The 22,661-nt window shown below is 35.5% G+C and overlaps 1 protein-coding gene across 1 annotated transcript in view; it reads left to right on the top strand.

Moving 5' to 3' along the window:
- The window catches only part of LOC136691409 (mucin-2-like), a 61,247-nt gene that overhangs the window by 5,461 nt on the left and 33,125 nt on the right, over nucleotides 1-22,661 (top strand). The window contains exons 8-31 of the mRNA XM_066663971.1: nucleotides 705-767; nucleotides 989-1,039; nucleotides 2,108-2,158; nucleotides 2,841-2,888; nucleotides 3,066-3,116; nucleotides 3,730-3,801; nucleotides 7,152-7,214; nucleotides 7,461-7,514; nucleotides 7,701-7,766; nucleotides 7,852-7,914; nucleotides 8,048-8,104; nucleotides 8,274-8,336; nucleotides 8,524-8,589; nucleotides 9,076-9,135; nucleotides 9,327-9,389; nucleotides 9,977-10,039; nucleotides 10,548-10,619; nucleotides 17,670-17,786; nucleotides 17,979-18,044; nucleotides 19,147-19,233; nucleotides 19,767-19,823; nucleotides 20,037-20,129; nucleotides 20,936-21,016; nucleotides 21,820-21,906. Of these exons, the coding sequence (XP_066520068.1) occupies nucleotides 705-767; nucleotides 989-1,039; nucleotides 2,108-2,158; nucleotides 2,841-2,888; nucleotides 3,066-3,116; nucleotides 3,730-3,801; nucleotides 7,152-7,214; nucleotides 7,461-7,514; nucleotides 7,701-7,766; nucleotides 7,852-7,914; nucleotides 8,048-8,104; nucleotides 8,274-8,336; nucleotides 8,524-8,589; nucleotides 9,076-9,135; nucleotides 9,327-9,389; nucleotides 9,977-10,039; nucleotides 10,548-10,619; nucleotides 17,670-17,786; nucleotides 17,979-18,044; nucleotides 19,147-19,233; nucleotides 19,767-19,823; nucleotides 20,037-20,129; nucleotides 20,936-21,016; nucleotides 21,820-21,906 (1,614 nt within the window). The remainder of the gene's footprint in view (nucleotides 1-704; nucleotides 768-988; nucleotides 1,040-2,107; nucleotides 2,159-2,840; nucleotides 2,889-3,065; nucleotides 3,117-3,729; nucleotides 3,802-7,151; nucleotides 7,215-7,460; nucleotides 7,515-7,700; nucleotides 7,767-7,851; nucleotides 7,915-8,047; nucleotides 8,105-8,273; nucleotides 8,337-8,523; nucleotides 8,590-9,075; nucleotides 9,136-9,326; nucleotides 9,390-9,976; nucleotides 10,040-10,547; nucleotides 10,620-17,669; nucleotides 17,787-17,978; nucleotides 18,045-19,146; nucleotides 19,234-19,766; nucleotides 19,824-20,036; nucleotides 20,130-20,935; nucleotides 21,017-21,819; nucleotides 21,907-22,661) is intronic.

Raw genomic sequence — 22,661 nt, 5'->3', positions numbered from 1 at the left:
ATACAGGTGAAGTTGATACAACAATCTAATTTTAATATATGCACAACTAAATTATGTGCAGGCCTCAAATCCATAACAACCGCAATTACCACTCTTTGAAGTTCTAATGGCTCCAACACTATGTAAAAGCTCTACTGTTAAATATATTCTTTCATACATTATCTACAACCTCTTATCCAGTTCAGGGTTGCGGTAGGTCCAGAGCCTACCTGGAATTATTGGGCACAAAACAGGAATACACCCTGAAGTTTGCACCAGTCCTTCACAGGGCAACACACACTCACACACATTTGAGTAGCCAATCCACCTACCAATGTGTGTTTTTGGACCGTGGGAGGAAACCCATTTGAACATGGTGAGAACACACCAAACTTCTCACAGACAGTCACCTGGAGCCAGACTTGAACCCACAACCTCCAGGTCCCTGGAGCTGTGTGACTGCAACACTACTTGCTGCGCCACTGTGCCACACTGTTAAAGATAGAACAGTCTTTCCAAGAAATTTACATGAGCTTTTAACATTAGTGATTAATACTTAAAACAAAAAAATAAGGTCACATACCCCAATAAATAAGTCCACTATTCTGTATCAAGAAGCACTAGAAATCCAATTAGTAAATGCTATTTCCACATTGACATCTTTTATGATTTTCACATTGTGAGGTACCTGACAATCACATGAGCTTCTAACACTTTGTTTCCAGGGGTTACAACAACCACTAGTGTGAAACCTTCAACACCCACCACTACATCAAGAAGTACTGCAAGTAGGAAAATTTCAAACATGAAATATTCCTGCAGCGTTTAACATTTACATGAAAAGCTGCAATCGTAATTATTACACGATATAATCTGGTTAGCATGTTTAATTCTTAGTTAAGTTGATTTGAATTGCTACACTTTTCAAACCTGTCGATGCATCAGTAATGTAATATCTGCACGATTCTTCCTACTTGTAATTATTTATACTCCTGTTTTAACACCAAAGGAACTACTACTAAAACTCCAACCTCCACCATTACACCAAGAAGTACTGCAAGTAGGAAAATTTCAAACATGGAATATTACTGCAGTGTTTAATATTTACATGAAAAGCTGTAATTGTATTTTTTTTTAATTATTACACAATTTAATCAGTTTAGCATGTTTAATTCTTAGTTAAGTTAATTTGAGTTGCTACACTTTTCAAACCTGTCGATGCATCAGTAATGTAATATCTGCATGATTCTTCCTACTTGTAATTATTTATACTCCTGTTTTAACATCAAAGGAACTACTACTAAAACTCCAACTTCCACCACTACATCAAGAAGTACTGCAAGTAGGAAAATTTCAAACATGAAATATTACTGCAGTGTTTAACATTTACATGAAAAGCTGTAATTGTAATTGTTTTTAAGTATTACACAATTTAATCCGGTTAACATGTTTAATTCTTAGTTAAGTTGTTTTGAGTTGCTACACTTTTCAAACCTGTCGATGCATCAGTAATGTAATATCTGCACGATTCTTCCGACTTGTAATTATTTATACTCCTGTTTTAACATCAAAGGAACTACTACTAAAACTCCAACCTCCACCATTACATCAAGAAGTACTGCAAGTAGGAAAAGTTTCAAACATGAAATATTCCTGCAGTGTTTAACATTTACATGAAAAGCTGCAATCGTAATTATTACACGATATAATCTGGTTAGCATGTTTAATTCTTAGTTAAGCTAATTTGAGTTGCTACACTTTTCAAACCTGTCGATGCATCAGTAATGTAATATCTGCATGATTTTTTCTACTTGTAATTATTTATACTCTTGTCTTAACATCAAAGGAACTACTACTAAAACTCCAACTTCCACCACTACATCAAGAAGTACAGCAAGTAGGAAAATTTCAAACTTGTAATATTACTGCAGTGTTTAACATTTACATGAAAAGCTGTAATTGTAATTTTTTTTAATTATTACACAATTTAATCTGGTTAGCATGTTTAAATCTTAGTTAAGTTAATTTGAGTTGCTACACTTTTCAAACCTGTCGATGCATCAGTAATGTAATATCTGCATGATTCTTCCTACTTGTAATTATTTATACTCCTGTTTTAACATCAAAGGAACTACTACTAAAACTCCAACTTCCACCACTACAAAAAGAAGTACTACAGGTAGGAAAGAAACACTGTATGAAATGTAAATTCAGATTCAATAACAAAGTTTTGGTGTGTGATGACATCTAATGGTCAATATTCATTAAAATTTAGGTAATTTCAATAATAACAATTTTATACAAATGTACAGGTGTAACTGTCTGAAGTCAGTCCAATGTTCTAATGTTTATTTACACACATACTAATTTATGACCAGATCTCAACTCCATAACATCAACTACCACTGCTAGATGTTTCACTGCCACTAAAATTCAGTTATTTATTCATTTCTTCATTTTCTGTAAACACTTACCCAGTTTAGGTTTGGGGTGGGTCAGTAGCCTACCCAGAATCACTGGGGGCAAGGCACAAACACACCCTTGATGTGGCACCAGTCCATCTTTCCACTCATACTATAACAAAACACCTTACTGTTAAATGCTTACTATATATGAAATACTGTTACAATTTATATTTGAATTTCATAACATGTTGGAATACTATAGTCTTTCAAGGAAATGTACATTAATCTGTAATGTTACTGATAAATACTTAGACCAAGAACATAACCTCACCCCAATAAATAGGCCCTGCATCATATAGAACTACATGAATCGTTTTAGTAAATACTATTTCAGCATTGATTTTCACATTCTGAAGCACCTGACAATCACATGATATTCTAACACTTTGTTTCCAGGGGCTACGTCTGTAAAAGCAACCATCACTACATCAAGAAGTACTGCAAGTAGGAAAAGAATACCAAGCTTAAATTTAAAACATGAAATAATACTGCTGTATTTAACATTTACTGGGAAAGACTGCAATTTTAATTACTGCAAAATAAAATACATGTAATATGATAAAATGATGTATCATGTGCATGATTCTTCCTACTTGTAATTATTTATATTAAATATCAAAGGAACTACTATTAAAACTACAACACCCACCACTACAAAAAGAAGTTCTACAGGTAGGAAAAAATACAGTGTATATGAAATATAAATTAAGCCCTACAACATACATATATATATATATATATATATATATATATATATATATATATATATATATATATATATATAAAGTAATATTTTGATGTTTGATGAAATTTATCAATCATTAACATTCATTAATATTTAGAATTTCTGTAGGTTTCAATAACATTTTTAGAAATTCTACTGTCAATATATTTCAGTTCAAAATTACAGGTCTAATGCTCTAATATTTATTCATGCACATACTAATTTATGATCAGGTTCCAACTACTTAACAACTGCCATTCCTAGAAGTCCCAATGTGACAAATGCTATAACAAAAAACCCTATTGTTAAATATATTAAATATATTCTAAATAAGATACTGCTGCAGTTTATATTTGTATATCATAATACGATGAAACACTGAACACAGTTTTTCAAGAAAATCTGTAACATAACTTCACTAATACACTAATAAATAGACATGTCGCCCTATATCAAGAAGCATATCAAACAAATAAATGCTACGTCCACATTAATATTGTTTATGACGTTTCACATTTTGAGGAACCTGACAATCATGTTTGCTTCTAACACTGTCTCCAGGTGTCACAACTGTAAGGTCAACAACTAGTGGGAAACAGTCAACACCCACTACAACATCAAGAAGTACTGCAAGTATGAAAAGAACTACAGATTTCAATTTCAAACATAAAATATTATTGCAGTTTTTATCATTTCCATGAAAAGGCTGCAGTTTTAAGTATTACAAAATTTCCATCCATCCATCCATTATCTGTAACCGCTTATCCAATTTAGGGTCGCGGGGGGGTCCAGAGCGTACCTGGAATCATTGGGCACAAGGAGGGAATACACCCTGGAGGGGACGCCAGTCCTTCACTGTCTGAATTTAATACAATAATCTAATGTTGATGTACATACCTACTAATGTTCCAGTATTGACCCTATAAAAACTACCACTCCTAGAATTTCTAATGCCACTTAATAACAAAAAAATCCCTAATTTTAAAAGCATTCTGAAGGTGAAATATTGTAACAAAATATATTTCAATTTAGTCATACTATACAATAAGAGTACATTAACAATACTTAAGGGAGTATTAACTAATAAGACATTAGATTAATAAGACTAATAAGCATTACTAAACAAGTAAGTAAATTCACAATCATTAAGCAATAAAAACAGAGAACAAACATTATCTTAGGATTTATAAAAATAAAGTTTTTGTTTCTTATTATTTAATAATGATCAACTGTAATATTTAGTAAGGCTTATTACTGTCTTAAATACTGTTAACTATTTACCCTTATTGTAAAGTGTTTGATGATGAAAAGTTATAAACATTTGACATAAATCTGTATTATTATTTAGAAAATATTAAGGACAATAAAATTAAGTCACAACACAATAAATAGGACAGCCCACTGTTGATGATCAAGTACTGCTAAAATCACATTAGGAATATTATGCAAATATGGATATTGTTCCTGATTTTTTATTCGGGGCATTCAAGATTGACTCTAATAAAAGGGATCAGTTCCATAAAATCAACAACTGGTCAAGCCAGCAAGTAAAAAACCGACCACTACACCAAGACCTACTGCAGATAAGAAAAAAATTTCAGCTTTACATCATAAAAAGCAGTGGCAGATTTTCTCATATATTCATTTATATATATATATATATGTATATATATATATATATATATATATATATATATATATATATATATATATATATATATATACATATTATGGCAAGCCAAACAGGAAATATTTAATGAACTTTGATATATATAGAATGAAAGTTGATATATATAGAATGAACGCTGATATATATAGAATGAACTTTGACTGTCTCGTTTCCGAAGACTTTACTGCTATCTGTTTATTGTTGCCATGGAGGCAATCACCAGCCTCGCGGTGCGCGATTTCAAAATAAGAGCGGACAGCGCGATTGAAAAAAAAAATCATAATAAAAAAAAAACTTTTCAAAACAGCTCTCGTGCCAGAAATAGATGACCAATGGGCCTAAAAAGGCCAGGAGGCCGCTATTTGAGTATGGGGGATATATAATGAACGCTGATATATATAGAATGATCATGGCCAAGGACTTCCGAACCATTCTGGAGGATCATGTGCATTCAATGGTTCAAACATTGTATCCTGAAGGCGATTCCGTGTATCAGGACGACAATGCACGAATACACACAGCAAGACTGGTGAAAGATTGGTTTGATGAACATGAAAGTGAAGTTGAACATCTCCCATGGCCTGCACAGTCACCAGATCTAAATATTATTGAGCCACTTTGGGGTGTTTTGGAGGAGCGAGTCAGGAAACGTTTTCCTCCACCAGCATCACGTAGTGACCTGGCCACTATCCTGCAAGAAGAATGGCTTAAAATCCATCTGACCACTGTACAGGACTTTCTCAAGACAAATTGCTGCTGTATTGGCCACAAAAGGAGGCCCTACACCACACTAATGCATTATTGTTGTCTAAAACCAGGTGTTTTAGTTTCATTGTCCAACCCCTGTATGTCAGCTTTCATTCTATATATAACAGTGTTCATTCTATATATATCAGCTTTCATTTTATATATATCAGCGTTCATTCTATATATATCAGCGTTCATTCTATATATATCAAAGTTCATTCTATATATATCAGCGTTCATTCTATATATATCAACTTTCATTCTATATATATCAAAGTTCATTCTATATATATCAACTTTCATTCTATATATATCAGCGTTCATTCTATATATATCAAAGTTCATTCTATATATATCAACTTTCATTCTATATATATATCAACTTTCATTCTATATATATATCAACTTTCATTCTATATATATCAGCTTTCATTCTATATATATCAAAGTTCATTCTATATATATATCAACTTTCATTCTATATATATCAGCTTTCATTCTATATATATCAAAGTTCATTCTATATATATCAACTTTCATTCTATATATATCAGCATTCATTCTATATATATCAAAGTTCATTCTATATATATCAAAGTTCATTCTATATATATCAGCTTTCATTCTATATATATCAGCGTTCATTCTATATATATCAAAGTTCATTCTATATATATCAACTTTCATTCTATATATATCAAAGTTCATTCTATATATATCAAAGTTCATTCTATATATATCAACTTTCATTCTATATATATCAGCATTCATTCTATATATATCAAAGTTCATTCTATATATATCAAAGTTCATTCTATATATATCAGCTTTCATTCTATATATATCAGCGTTCATTCTATATATATCAAAGTTCATTCTATATATATCAACTTTCATTCTATATATATCAAAGTTCATTCTATATATATCAAAGTTCATTCTATATATATCAACTTTCATTCTATATATATCAACTTTCATTCTATATATATCAAAGTTCATTCTATATATATCAAAGTTCATTCTATATATATCAACTTTCATTCTATATATATCAACTTTCATTCTATATATATCAAAGTTCATTCTATATATATCAACTTTCATTCTATATATATCAGCGTTCATTCTATATATATCAAAGTTCATTCTATATATATCAAAGTTCATTAATTATTTCTTGTTTGGCTTGCCATATTATGTATATATATATATATATATATATATATATATATATATATATATATATATATATGGTTACATTTTTATTTATTTTGGACAGACAATTTACATTTACATTTGAAAACCAAAAAGTTATCCCAGTATGTCTAATTTCCAAACATAAAGAAATGGATAAAATAAAACAAAATAAAATAAAAACAAAACATACAAATTAAAAAAAATATTTTACTGTAATTTTCTGTCAGGCTCTCAAGAAGAGACAAAGAGAGGTGGAAAGACACAATGAGACATTGAATTTATTAAACAGAAATACACAGAGTTTGAACAGACGAACAGGAGTGAATATAATGAAAAATAACTTCTGTTTGACATTATTCACTTTAAGGTTTGAACATCATTACCACTGCTCCCACATATCCGGTTTTAACCACTACAGCAAGTGATGCAGGTAGGGAAGAACTCCTACTTTAGATTTCAGATATGAAATGTTACTACAATTTCTTTTAAAACTATATTATTTAATGTACAAATATAAAAAAAAAAATTAAAGTTTAACTGGAAAATTTAAGAATTTTATCTTTGGTTATATATCAGTAACATGAATAATATGTTAATGGTTATTTATCAATAAAAGAACTTGAAAAGACATGAGGTGCTGCCATAATTTTCTCTACATGATGCTATTCATTTTCAGGTGAGAACATCATCACCACTGCTCCCTCAAATCCTGTAGTCACCAGTGAAACGGGTAGGAAAGAGCTCCAGCTTTAACTTTCAGATATGAAAGGTTATATCAAATTCCAGGGAAATATTTATGTTAAATATAGTATTAAAAAATAACTAACTTGTTAATCTTATTAAATATGAGAATATTTATCATAAAATATATGGATTGGTTCCATGATTCTGTCTACTTGAAATGATTCATTTTCAGATATGAACATCGTTACTACAGCTCCCTCAAATCCAGTTGTAATCACTACAACAACAAGTGAAACAGGTACAGAAGAAAAATTCTACAATCTCAGTTTGGTTATTTATCAGTAAATATATGGGTTACATCCATGATTCTGTCTAACTGTCAGATGGGAACATCATTACTACTGCTCCCTCAAATCTAGCTGTCACTATGATAACAAGTGAAGCAGGTAAAAAAGAAATCCAGCTTATACATAAAATGATAATGATAAAAAAGTGATAATTAAATGTTTTAATTTTTTAAATATTTATCAGTAAAAACATGTATTATTTCCATGATTCCATCTACTTATTCATTTTCAGGTGAGAACATCATTACTACTGCTCCCTCAAATCCAGCCTTAATCACCAGTGAAGCAGGTAGGGAAGAAATACATCTTTAAGTATTATAAATGAAATGATAATACAATATTTTGAATACTTAATTTTACCTAATTTTACCACTTGAAACCTGACCATGGTACTCTGTCAGAAATGCTGGTGTTAGGAATGCTGGTGTTAAGGTTACTAATTTATTATTAATTTCCAGATGTAAACATCATTACCACAGCTCCCTCAAATCCAGCTGTCATCACTACAACAAATGAAGCAGGTAGAGATGAACTCCTATTTCAAGTTTCAGATATGACATTTTATTAACCATTACAGATAAATTTCTTTTTGTGTAATGTAACAACACAAACAAGTATTGCTTTATTTGGGGATGTCTGAAATCCAATCTTTTTATTTATCAATAAATCATTCATTACTTCCATCTACTTGAAATGAATTATTTTCAGGTGAGAACCTCATCACCACCGCTCCCTTAAATCCAGCTGTTGCCACCACAACAACAAGTGAAGCAGGTAGGGAAGAACTCAAGCGTTATGGTTTATTTCGGCATAACATGCAAATACATTAATTCATTCATTATCTGTAACTGCTTATCCAGTTCGCGGTGGGTCCAGAGTCTATCTGGAATCATTGGGCGCAAGGCGGGAATACACCCTGGAGGGGGCGCCAGTCCTTCACAGGGCAACACAGCCACACACACATTCACTCACACCTACGGACACTTTTGAGTCGCCAATCCACCTACCAACGTGTGTTTTTGGACTGTGGGAGGAAACCGGAGCACCCGGAGGAAACCCACATGGACACGGGGAGAACGCACCAACTCCTCACAGACAGTCACCCGGAGCGGGAATCAAACCCACAACCTCCAGGCCTGCCTGCTGAGCCACCGTGCCACCCCATGCAAATACAACATTTTGAAATTCTATTAAAACCTTTTGTTTTCAGTATTGATTCATGAAAATGTATTTCTGAAACTTGAAAACATTCATTTTCAGGTGAGAACATCATTAACACTGCTCCCACAAATTCAGTTGTCACCACAAAAAGTGAGGCAGGTGGGGAGCAACTCTAACTTAAACATATATATGATATGAAATATTACTCCAATTGCCAAAAAAAAAATTAATCTAATATTGTTAAAAATCATTGCTTCAATTTTAAACTTCATAATTTGTAGCTTTTTAGAAATCAGTAAAGGAATGGTTAACTTACATGATTCAGTTAACATGTAATTATTACATTTTAGGTGGGAACATCATTACTACTGCTGCCTCAAATCCAGTTGTCACCACCACAACAAGTGAATCCGGTAGGGAAGAACTCCAGCTTCAGCTTTCAGATGTTAAACATTCCTTCAATATACAGTGAAAATAAATACAATAAAAAATGAAATATTATAGAATATATAAATTTAATATTCTAGAATGTGAGCTTGGTTATTTGTCATCAAAGGTATGAATGGGTTCTATAATTGCCACTACATCACATTATTCATCGCTAGGTGTGAACATCATTAGCACTCTCAAATGTTATTTGTAATGTTACTACAGAAGGAATATATTTCCATAACCTAATATTAAAAATAATTCACTTGGTATACTTCTTAAATCAGAGCTTGTTTATTAATCAGTGAAAATGTGGATTGGTTCCATGATTCGGTTTACTCTAAATTATTAATTTTAAGGTGGAAAAACCTTACCACTGCTCCCTCAAATCCAATTTTCACCACCACAACTAATAAAGCAGGTAAAGAAGAAGCTGGAGTATTATACATGCTATTTTCGGTAATGGTTAATAAGAAATTAATATCTTCAATTTCTTACAATTTAGAACCTGACCTATGTACTCTATTAGTAAGGATGGTGTTTATGTCCATGATTCCATGTTCTTTTTCAGGTGGGGAGATCATTACCACTTCTCCCTCAAATACAGTTTTCACCAACACAATAAGCGAAGCAGGTAAAGAAGAATTTCAGCCTAAACCTTCAATTATTTCAATTGAATTCAATTTCAATTCAATTTCAGGTATTTCAATTTCCAGATGATATTTTGTGTTTATCTAAATACAATAAAAATCAATTGCTTTGATTTGAATCTTCTATAATATTAGGTTGGTTATTTATCATTAAATTTATGGATTGGTTCCATAAGTTCAATGACTTATTGTTCATGTGTGAAAATCCTTACCACTACACCCTCAAATCCAGTGGTCACCACAACAACAAGTAGTGAAGAAGGCAAGGAAGAACTCCAGCTTAAAGCTTAAGATATTAAATGAAAGTTAAAATTGTAAAAAAAGAAGAAAAAAAAAAAAAAAAAATAAGTAGCAACTTTGAAAATCTTTCTTTACCTTTAAAGTTCTAAAATCGGAGCTAGGTTATTTATCAATAAAGTTGTGGGTTACTTCCATAATGCCATCTGCTTAAAATGATTAATTTCCTATCTACTTGATATACTTATATATTAGGTGGGAACAATACCACTGCTCCATCAAACCCAGTGGTCACCACCACCACAAAAACACCAACAAGTAAAGCAGGTAAGGATGAACTCCAACTTAAAGCTTCAGATATGAAATGTTTAAGGTTCTAAGGAAAAATGTGTTTATCATTTATTATGATTTGAATCTTCTAGAATGTGAGGTTGGTTATTTATCAAAGTTATGGATTGGTTCACCAGGAATGGGTGTTTGGAGAATCCAAGTGCAGAGTAAACCAAAGGAAAGTGGCTTGCTGAAATAGTTGAAGTCCAAATATTTTATATATAATGTGCTCTAACATAGAAACAAAGTAAATACTTCTGATGAGTGTTACACTGTGTACACTGTGATTGTGTCACCATGAGCTAGATTTGAACCAGAAACTGTTATTACTAAGCCACACTTCCTAAAGCAAAGGGAACGACATTTCAAACAAGGAGACACCAAATAAAACACTAACTCTTGGGTAAGATTTTTATCCAAAATGTGCTGGAAGCCATGAGCGCTCTTCAGAGATGTAGCCTTCCCAGTATACTACATACTGGGTTTGTCCCCTCATTCTGCGATCATATACACTGGACAGAGAGCGTTATAAGCATATTCAGCCCCTAACAACTTTTCTGACCATGAAGAGGGTTTTGAAGATGTCAGGCACCACAGTGTCCAACCCAGATCCTGGTTGACCCTTTCATTTGGCCATTGAACTCTATGCCAGATGCCTCTATGCCAGATAGCCCCGATAATAGGCTTACCATGGCACCCATGAGCTGACAGAAGGTTTTCCAGTGCCTGGCGATTTACTGAGGGCCCCGATCTGATACCAAATCACTAGGCATCCCATGTGCCTTGACCACAAGATGTAATAAGTCATCAGAAGTCTACTTGGGAGAGGGTAGTTTGGGCAAGGCCACAACCTACAAGCCTTGAAAAAGCTATCTACAATGACTAGGATCACTGTGTTGACCTTGGATGGAGACACACCTGTTATAAAGTCCAGAGAGGTGTGGGACCATGGCTGAATGGGAATGGGTATTGGATGGAGAAAACCCTGAGGATGTAATCTGTATACAATTTTTCTTGAGCACACCTCACAAGAAGCAATAAAGGCTCAGATATCCTTCTGCATCCAAGGCCACCAAAAATTATCTGAGAAGACACTCGTGTCCTAGTGTTACAGCCTGTCTAGGTAAGCTGCAACATAAATAATAATAATAATTTTAAAAAAATGTCTCCCAAATCGTCCCACTTCAATCCCACCAGACCAAGAAAACCACACAATGTCACAAGACTTCAGTCTCCAGATGTTTTATTGACTGTAAGGCTATAATGGAAGCAAAGCGTCAGGAGTGATCTAGGCCCAAAATAATCAAAACCCCTTTCCACCCAACATATATAACTTACCTAACCTAAAAAAATTAAGAAAGAAAATACAAAAACATAACCTACCTCCCTAACATAAACAGAAACAATTCAACCCCTTTAAGGAAATAAACAAGGCTACACCCCCTACAGCTTCCAATTTAGTAGGTTAACTACTGAGTTAACACTACATTAGGTAGCTGAATCACACACAATAGCACAATGTATGTTGACAATGTCAACATACACACACAATCCTTAGTCTGGCAGGAAGAAGCAATGGTAAGGAGGAAGAGGAGGAGCTTCTTTCAGTCAACCACCAGGGCTTTATATCTCCATCCATCCATCCATTATCCACCGCTTATCTGGGTCCGGGTCGCGGGGGAAGCAGTCGGAGCAAAGTAACCAGACCTCCCTCTCCCCAGCCACTGACTCCAGCTCCTCCAGGGGTATACCGAGGCGTTCCCAGGCCAGTCGAGACATGTAGTCTCTCCAGCATGTTCTTGGTCTGTCCCGGGGTCTCCTCCCTGTTGGACATGCCCGGAACACCTCTCCAGGAAGGCGTCCAGGAGGCATCCGAACCAGATGCCCGAACCACCTCAACTGGCTCCTCTCGACGTGGAGGAGCAGCGACTCCACTCCAAGTCTCTCCCGGATGTCCGAGCTCCTAAACCTGTCTCTAAGGGAGAGTCCAGACATCCTGCGGAGAAAACTAATTTCAGCCGCTTGTACCCGCGATCTCGTTCTTTCGGTCACTACCCAAAGCTCATGGCCATAGGTGAGGGTTGGGACGTAGATTGAACCGTAAATCGAGAGCTTTGCTTTTCTGCTCAGCTCTCTCTTCACCACACTACACCACCGCTCCTCCTTGGATCACCACCTTAACGTGGTGGAGGGGTTTGCGTGCCTGCATGAGCCTAGGAGCTATGTTGTTGGGGGCAATAGCCCCTGGTAGGGTCTCCCAAGGCAAATTGGTCCTAGGTGATGGGCCAGACAAAGAGTGATCCATAAAGACACGGATGAAAAAGATAAGATCGTGGACACAGCCTCCCTTGCCTGGAGCAGGGTTACCGGGGCCTCACCCTGGAGCCAGGCCTGGGGGAGGGGCTCCTTGGCGAGCGCCTGGTGGCTGGACTTTCACCTATGGGGTCCGGCCAGGCTTAGCCTGAAGGAGATACATGGGTCCACTGTCCCATAGGCCCACCACCTGTGGGAGAGGTAGTAATCCGGGTCTGGTGCATTGTGGATCGGGTGGCGGTCGGGGTTGGGGGCCCTGGCATTCTGATCCTTGGTTACTGAAACTGGCTTTTGGAAACTGGCTTTATATCTGTTCCACCTTAATCCTGTCAGCCAACCAGAGCACTGTTCCAGCAGCAGCACCTGAGGCATTTACTGAGAGAGTAGAGAAACACAAAACACACAAATAAGTCACTAGATGTAACACCCCCTCCCTACAGAATCAAACAATATGTTTGAAACTGTATAAAATTAAACACGTGACAAAGCATAAGCAACAATATTTTCACTTCCCTTTTTATGATGTATCTCTAGAGGGAAAGATTGTACCAACAATGACCCTCTCAAAAGACATTGATTATGATTGCTCATTCGATTAAGAAAGACCAGTGGGTTATGATCAGTGTAAACTACTATCGGATCCGAACTTGATCCAACAAACTTCAAAATGTTGTGAAGCCAACAAGAGAGCTAACGTTTCCTTTTCAATAGTACTGTAGTGTAACTGATGTTTGTTGAATTTTTTTTTAAATATAACGAACAGGATGGTCAATGCCTTGGTGGTCTTCCTGTAGCAACACAGCCCCTGCACCTGTCCTACTTGCATCTACTTCAAGCTTAAATGGTACCTCAATTTGGTGCAGTAAGGACTGGAGAGCTACACAAAACAGCTTTGACGGAGTCAAAAGCTTATTTACACTCTGGAGACCACACAAATAGCTAACCCTTTTGAAGCAGGTCAGTAAGAGGAGACACTAGACTAGAAAAGTTTCTACAAAATGCACGGTAAATACCAGCCATTCCTAAAAATCTCCTTAACTCACGCCGGTTAGTGAGGGCAGGAAAGTCCAAAATAGCAGAAATTTTAGCAGATGTAGCAAATTTTAAAAATCAGCTAAAATCTCTGAATTGGATAAACGTGCAGGCACAACAGGTACACTACGCAATGTTATTATAACCCATCTTCTTCAGGGTTATACACAAGCGGGAGAACAGCAACAGTGGAAGTTTTAACAGTAGGCAACACATCACAGCATCCCACAGGACCACGACATACATTGGCCTTTAGCATATTAATATGGCAGATGCGACTTTTCCTTTTCCGGTCGGGAGTTTTAACCACATAATCTGTTTCACTAAGTTTGGATTCAATTACATATGGACCAGAAAATTTAGCCTGTAAGGCTGATCCAGAGATGGGCTGGAACACTAGAACTTTATCCCCAAGGAGAAATTCATGATACCTTGCAGCGGTTAATGAAGCCATGGCAGCTTTACAGGCGTTATGCAGACGTTCACGAAACGCACTCACATACTCCAACACATTGCGTTTCTCTGACAACTGCTCAGCACTCAGTTGCCCATGGAGCATTCTAAGTGGTCCCCGAACTGTATGTGCAAACACCAACTGTGCAGGACTAAATCCAAGAGATTCCTGAACAACCTCCGGTAGAGCAAACAAAAGAAAAGGGACTCCCTCATCCCAATTACATTCTGATTCAAAGCAATATTTGCACAGCATAGATTTTAATGTTTGATGAAACCGCTCTAATGCCCCTTGTGATTCCGGGTGATAAGCACTAGCTACTTGATGTTTAATTGACATCTCATTAATGAGAAAAAATCTTAGAGATGAAATTGGAACCCTGATCTGTTTGAATAACCTTGGGCAACCCAAATGTAGAGCAGAATTTCACCAAAGCTTTGACCACTGCCTTAGAGCTGATGGTATGTAAGGGAATGGCCTCAGGATAATGAGTAGCAGAACACATCATTGTCAACAAATATTCATGTCCTGCCTTTGTCCTTGGCAATGGACCCACACAATCCAGAATGATTTTCTCAAAAGGCTCCCCCATAACCGGTATTGGATGAAGGGGAGCTGATGGAATTTTTAGGTTTACCTACAAGTTGGCATACGTGACAAGAATGACAGAAATTTGAAACATCACTATTGAGTCCCGGCCAAAAGAAATGTCTCAAAATATGATCATAAGTCTTAGTAACCACTAAATTCCCAGAAAATGCATTTTCATGTGCTAGGCTCAAAACAGGACATCTATAAGCCTCTGGAATAACGATCTGATGGATAGTGTTCCAACCCAAATCAGAGGTTCCTGTAGGTGTCCACTTTCGCTTTAAAACTCCATCACTCACATCATAAGCAACAGCTGATTTATTTATATCCCCCTACGGAACAGTTTTAGTAGAACACAAGGCTAAAGACCCTACTGAGCTTCAATCAACTGCTTTCTCCCAATTTTTAACCCCGTCTTAATCATTTCCCCAAAGAATTTTGAGTCACCACTTGCGTTTGTCTCCTTCACAACTGATGAACCTTGAGGTGCCATAAATGTCCCTAAAAGGGGTACCTCTGGAATTATACAGGCTTGAGCCCGTGTTACCACACAACAAGGGAACAATAATAAAAACTTTGGGTCTATGTCATCAGTTTCAGGCATCACACTCACTTCTGGCAAAGGAAACACTTTTCCTCCAGCCAAATCATTCCCAAGAATGAGGGAGACACCTGCAACTGGCAACTCATCTCGCACTGCAACCTTTACAAGACCTGTAACTAAACTAGACTTCAAATTCAATGCCCTGTACTAAAACAGAAGACTCACAAAACGTCTTTTCTGAGAATGGCAACACATTTTCCAAAATAAATGACTGAGCAGCCACAGTATCTCGTAATATTTTAACAGGTTGCAAATCATGGTCCTGATCTATGCTTGAAACCCACCCATCCAATAAAAAAGGCTTATACCCTTCATCAAGGCAAGATTTGAAACTTTGTAAAGACAACATGGCATCAGATTGTGCTAGACCCACACTTTTCATATGCTGTTTGTTTCTTTTCTTTTGCCAAGCTTTACAATCTGCGATAAAATGTCCAGGTTTACAACAATAAAAACAAACATGTCTCACCAGCATGATAACCCTTTTGGAACATTAAGTGGTACCTCACATTTTACTGGAGCAACAAACACAGCATGTGTTAAGGTGCAATCTCTTCCTACCACACGGTCAGACCGTACTGGCGATGTAAAAACACAAACTCATCTCCATACACCGCTACATCTGCAAGAGAAAGAACTTTCTTCTCATTTAAATGATCCACAATATTTTCATGAACAGAATTTTTAAAATCCTCCAATAAAATGAGTTCCTGTAACTGTTCAAAACTAGTAGCTTAGAGGCACTACACCACTTTTTAAATAAAGTCCTTTTCTCACACGCAGACTCCACATATGTCTGGCTGGCAGTTTTCCCATTCATTCTAAAGTTTTGCCGGTAAGCTTTAGGCACAAGCTCATATGCATGTAAAATACTGCTTTTCACCACCTCATAATCCAAACTCTGACCTAAAGATAATGCTGCACATACCTCTTGAGCTTTTCCCTCCAGCTTGCATTGCAACAGAGGCCAGGCTTCCAACAGAGGCAATTTGTTCAAAATCAGGGAAATAAGAATCCACATCTGATTCTCTAAATTGAGGTACTACCTTAATATGCTTACCTACATCAAATGCAGCAACCAGTTCTGGTGAAGTCACAGAAGAATTAGCAGCAGCTGGCAAAGGAATAAACAGAGTAGAAGGCATGGAAGCAGGGCCAGAAGGAGTAGAAGTAGGGCCAGGAAGAATGGACCAGAAGCTCTCCTTTCAGTAGACTCTGAAGAAGCACCCAGCTGTAGTGGCAGAGGGTCACCACTTGCAGTGCTTGCACCTGAAGGTCCAGTCTGCAACTGGTATAACCTCAGAGTCTTCTCAGCTTCAATCTCTAGAGCCCTCACCTTAAGTAACTGTATCTCAAACTCTTGCCGTCGTGTCTCCAAATCCAACTCTTTAAGGCGCACTGCTATCAGAGGATCAGAAAATTTGGATCCTGTACTAGGTGGTACCGCACTGATAGTAGACTCCTCCACAATCAGTGAGAACGCACCTGCACCCTTATCTGCAACCTCCGCACTGACTGCCTCCTCTCCATCCGGCAACAACATAACATACAAGTTATTCTCCAGACATGGTTGGATGGTTCACCTGACATGTCCAACACGCCCCTGGAAAGAGCAGCTCTAAAGATATCAATAAGGTAGATATATGTGTAGTGGTCTAGTGCCTCTCTCAACACTAAGTTAATCAACCAAAGAAAGATGGCAGGAGCATTCACCAGTCCAAATGACATGACAGTCATCATAGTCCCAAGAAGGAACAATGAACGTGGTCTTCCATTTATCGCCCTTCCCTATGCAAGTCCAGTTTGGTAAATAAGCATGCTTGCTACAGGATAGTGGAGAACGCAAACAATTTTCCCAAGGTGAAACAGGTAAGGAAGAAGTCTAACTTATAAATAGGAGATGGTACTACAATATTCTGAATTTCTTTTGGTATAAACGTATTAAAGCTACTTTCTTTATCTTGACATTTATCAGTAAATTGTGAATAACTCCCATGATTCCATCTGCTTAGGATTTTTAATTTGAAATGTACTTGATGTACTTATATTTCAGTTGAGGACATTAATACTACCACTGCTCCCTCAAATCCAGTGGACACCACCACCACGACCACCACCACCACCACCACCACAACAGCAACAACAACAACAACATCAACAAGTGAAGCAGGTAAGGACTAACTTTAAGGTATGAAAATGTTGTTTCATTACTCTGAGAATCTTTTCATGTAATTATGTTATGAATCTTTTTTCTTCTGAAATATGAGTTTGATTATTAATCAGTAAAACTGTGGGATACTTCCATGATTCTAATTGCATAAAATTCTTAATTTCAAATCCACATTACATATTAATGTTTCAGTTGAGGACATTATTACTACCACTGCTCCTTCAAAACCAGTTGTTGCCACGACAACAAGTGAAGCAGGTAAAGAAGAAGTCCACTTTAAAGCTTCACATATGAACTTTTATTTCAATTTACAAATGATGTTTTACCAGCTTAGCTTCAGATATTACATATTGCTTCAACTTACAGAGAAAAAAGATTTTGTTTATCGCAATACAATACAGATCCATTGCTTTGATTTGAATCATGTAGAACGTTTGGTTGGTTATTTAATCATTAAATTTGTAGATTAGTTCCATAGTATCAACTACTTAAAATTGCTCATTCACAAGTGTGACCACTGCCCCCCTAAAAAATCCAGTCGTCACCATGATCCCAAGTGAAGCAGGTAAGCAAGAAGTCCAGGTCTAACTTATAGATAGGAGAAGGTACAACAATATTCAGAGATTTTTTAATGTAATAATATTAGAGGTATTTACCTAGAATGTTTCAAAATATGAGGTTGATTACTTATCAGTAAAATTGTGAGCTACTTCCATGTTTCCACCTGCTTAGGATTTTTAATCAGAAATGTACTTGATGTACTTATATTTCAGTTGAGCACATTATTACTACCACTGCTCCTTCAAACCCAGTGTTTACCACGACAACAACAAGCGAAGCAGGTAAAGAAGAAGTCCACATTAAAGCTTCAGATATTAACTTTTATTTCAATTTCCAGATTATGTTTTCCAGCTTAGCTTCAGATAATACATATTGCATCAACTTTCAGAGAAACAAATTTTTGTTTATCGTAAAACAACACAGATCCATTGCTTTAATTTGAATGTTTTAGAATGTGTGGTTGGTTATTTATCATTAAAGCTATGGATTACATCCATGGTTTCAACTACTTGAAATTGCTCATTCACAGATGTGACTACTGCCCCCCTAAAAAATCCAGTCGTCACCACGATCCCAAGTGAAGCAGGTAAGGAAGAAGTCCAGGTCTAACTTATAGATAGGAGATGGTACAACAATGTTCAGAGATTTTTTATTGTAATAATATTAGAGGTAATTGCTTTACCTAGAATGTTTCAAAATATGAGGTTGATTACTTATCAGTAAAATTGTGAGCTACTTCCATGATTCCATCTGATTAGGATTTTTAATCAGAAATGTACTTGATGTACTTATATTTCAGTTGAGGATGTTATTACTACTACTGCTCCCTCAAATCCAGTGGACACCACCACCACCACCACCACAACAACAGCACCAAGTGAAACAGGTAAGGACTAACTCCATCTATAACTTTCAGATATGAAAATGTTGTTTCATTATTTTGAGAATCTTTTCATGTAATTATATTTTAAATAATTTGTTTTACCTTGAAACTTCTGAAGTATGAGTTTGTTTATTTATCAGTAAAACTGTGGGATACTTCCTTGTTTCTATCTGCATAAAATTCTTAATTTCATATCTACATTACATATTAATATTTCAGTTGAGGACATTATTACTACCACTGCTCCTTCAAACCCAGTGGTTACCATGACAACAACAAGCGAAGCAGGTAAAGAAGAAGTCCACCTTAAAGCTTCAGATATTAACGTTTATTTCAATTTCCAGATGATGTTTTCCAGCTTAGCTTCAGATATTAGATATTGCTTCAACTTTCAGAGAAAAATGTTTTTATTTATCATAATACAATACAGATCCATTGCTTTGATTTGAATCTTGTAGAATGTGTGGTTGGTTATTTATCATTAAATTTATGGATTACTTCCATGGTTTCAACTAATTGAAATTGCTCATTCACAGATGTGACCACTGCCCCCCTAAAAAATCCAGTCGTCACCACGATCCCAAGTGAAGCAGGTAAGGAAGAATTCCAGGTTTAACTCATAGATAGGAGATGGTACAACAATATTCAGAGATTTTTTAATGTAATAATATTAGAGGTATTTGCTTTACCTAGAATGTTTCAAAATATGAGGTTGATTACTTATCAGTAAAATTGTGAGCTACTTCCATGATTCCATCTGATTAGGATTTTTAATCAGAAATGTACTTGATGTACTTATATTTCAGTTGAGTATATTATTACTACTACTGCTCCCTCAAATCCAGTGGACACCACCACCACCACCACCAACACCACAACAACAACACCAAGTGAAACAGGTAAGGACTAACTCCATCTAAAACTTTAAGATATGAAAATGTTTTTTCAGTATTCTGAGAATCTTTTCATGTAATTATGTTATAAATAATATATTTTTACCTTGAAACTTCTGAAGTATGAGTTTGGTTATTTATCAGTAAAACCATGGGATACTTCCATGTTTCTATGTGCATAAAATTGTTAATTTCAAATCTACATTACATATTAATATTTCAGTTGAGGACATTATTACTACCACTGGTCTTTCAAACCCAGTGTTTACCACGACAACAACAAGCGAAGCAGGTAAAGAAGAAATCCACCTTAAAGTTTCAGATATTAACTTTTATTTCAATTTCCAGATGATGTTTTCCAGCTTAGCTTCAGATATTACATATTGCTTCAACTTTCAGAGAAACAAGTTTTTGTTTATTGTCATACAATACAGATCCATTGCTTTGATTTTAATCTTGTAGAATATGTTGTTGGTTATATATCATTGAAGCTATGGATTAGATCCATGGTTTCAACTACTTGAAATGGCTCATTCACAGATGTGACTACTGCCCCCCTAAAAAATCCAGTCGTCACCATGATCCCAAGTGAAGCAGGTAAGGAAGAAGTCCAGGTCTAACTTACAGATAGGAGATGCTGCAACAATATTTAGAGATTTTTTTAAATGTAATAATATTAGAGGTATTTGCTTTACCTAGAATGTTTCAAAATATGAGGTTGATTACTTATCAGTAAAATTGTGAGCTACTTACATGATTCCATCTGATTAGGATTTTTAATCAGAAATGTACTTGATGTACTTATATTTCAGTTGAGAATATTATTACTACCACTGCTCCCTCAAATCCAGTGGACACCACCACCACCACAACAACAGCACCAAGTGAATCAGGTAAGGACTAACTCCATCTATAACATTCAGATATGAAAATGTTGTTTCATTCTTCTGAGAATCTTTTCATGTAATTATATTATAAATAATTTGTTTTACCTTGAAACTTCTGAAGTATGAGTTTGTTTATTTATCAGTAAAACTGTGGGATACTTCCTTGTTTCTATCTGCATAAAATTCTTAATTTCATATCTACATTACATATTAATATTTCAGTTGAGGACATTATTACTACCACTGCTCCTTCAAACCCAGTGTTTACCACGACAACAACAAGCGAAGCAGGTAAAGAAGAAGTCCACATTAAAGCTTCAGATATTAACTTTTATTTCAATTTCCAGATTATGTTTTCCAGCTTAGCTTCAGATAATACATACTGCATCAACTTTCAGAGAAACAAATTTTTGTTTATCGTAAAACAACACAGATCCATTGCTTTAATTTGAATATTTTAGAATGTGTGGTTGGTTATTTATCATTAAAGTTATGGATTAGATCCAAGGTTTCAACTACTTGAAATTGCTCATTCACAGAGGTGACCACTGCCCCCCTAAAAAATCCAGATGTCACCACGATTCCAAGTGAAGCAGGTAAGGAAGAAGTCCAGGTCTAACTTATAGATAGGAGATGGTACAACAATGTTCAGAGATTTTTTAATGTAATAATATTAGAGGTATTTGCTTTACCTAGAATGTTTCAAAATATGAGGTTGATTACTTATCAGTAAAATTGTGAGCTACTTCCATGATTCCATCTGATTAGGATTTTTAATCAGAAATGTACTTGATGTACTTATATTTCAGTTGAGGATGTTATTACTACTACTGCTCCCTCAAATCCAGTGGACACCACCACCACCACCACCACAACAACAACACCAAGTGAAACAGGTAAGGACTAACTCCATCTATAACTTTCAGATATGAAAATGTTGTTTCATTTTTTTGAGAATCTTTTGATTTAATTATTTTATAAATAATTTGTTTTACCTTGAAACTTCTGAAGTATGAGTTTGTTTATTTATCAGTAAAACTGTGGGATACTTCCATGTTTCTATATGAATAAAATTCTTAATTTCAATTGTACATTACATATTAATATTTCAGTTGAGGACATTATTACTACCACTGCTCCTTCAAACCCAGTGTTTACCACGACAACAACAAGCGAAGCAGGTAAAGAAGAAGTCCACATTAAAGCTTCAGATATTAACTTTTATTTCAATTTCCAGATTATGTTTTCCAGCCCAGCTTCAGATAATACATATTGCTTCAGCTTTCAGAGAAAAATGTTTTTATTTATCATAATACAATACAGATCCATTGCTTTGATTTGAATCTTATAGAATGTGTGGTTGGTTATTTATCATTAAATTTATGGATTAGTTCCATGGTTTCAACTAATTGAAATTGCTCATTCACAGATGTGACTACTGCCCCCCTAAAAAATCCAGTCGTCACCACGATCCCAAGTGAAGCAGGTAAGGAAGAAGTCCAGGTCTAACTTATAGATAGGAGATGCTGCAACAATATTTAGAGATTTTTTTAAATGTAATAATATTAGAGGTATTTGCTTTACCTAGAATGTTTCAAAATATGAGGTTGATTACTTATCAGTAAAATTGTGAGCTACTTACATGATTCCA

The sequence above is a fragment of the Hoplias malabaricus genome, chromosome 3 (genome assembly GCF_029633855.1).
Source record: "Hoplias malabaricus isolate fHopMal1 chromosome 3, fHopMal1.hap1, whole genome shotgun sequence".
In the NCBI taxonomy this organism is placed as follows: domain Eukaryota; kingdom Metazoa; phylum Chordata; class Actinopteri; order Characiformes; family Erythrinidae; genus Hoplias; species Hoplias malabaricus.
This window is presented reverse-complemented; position numbering and strand designations above follow the sequence as displayed.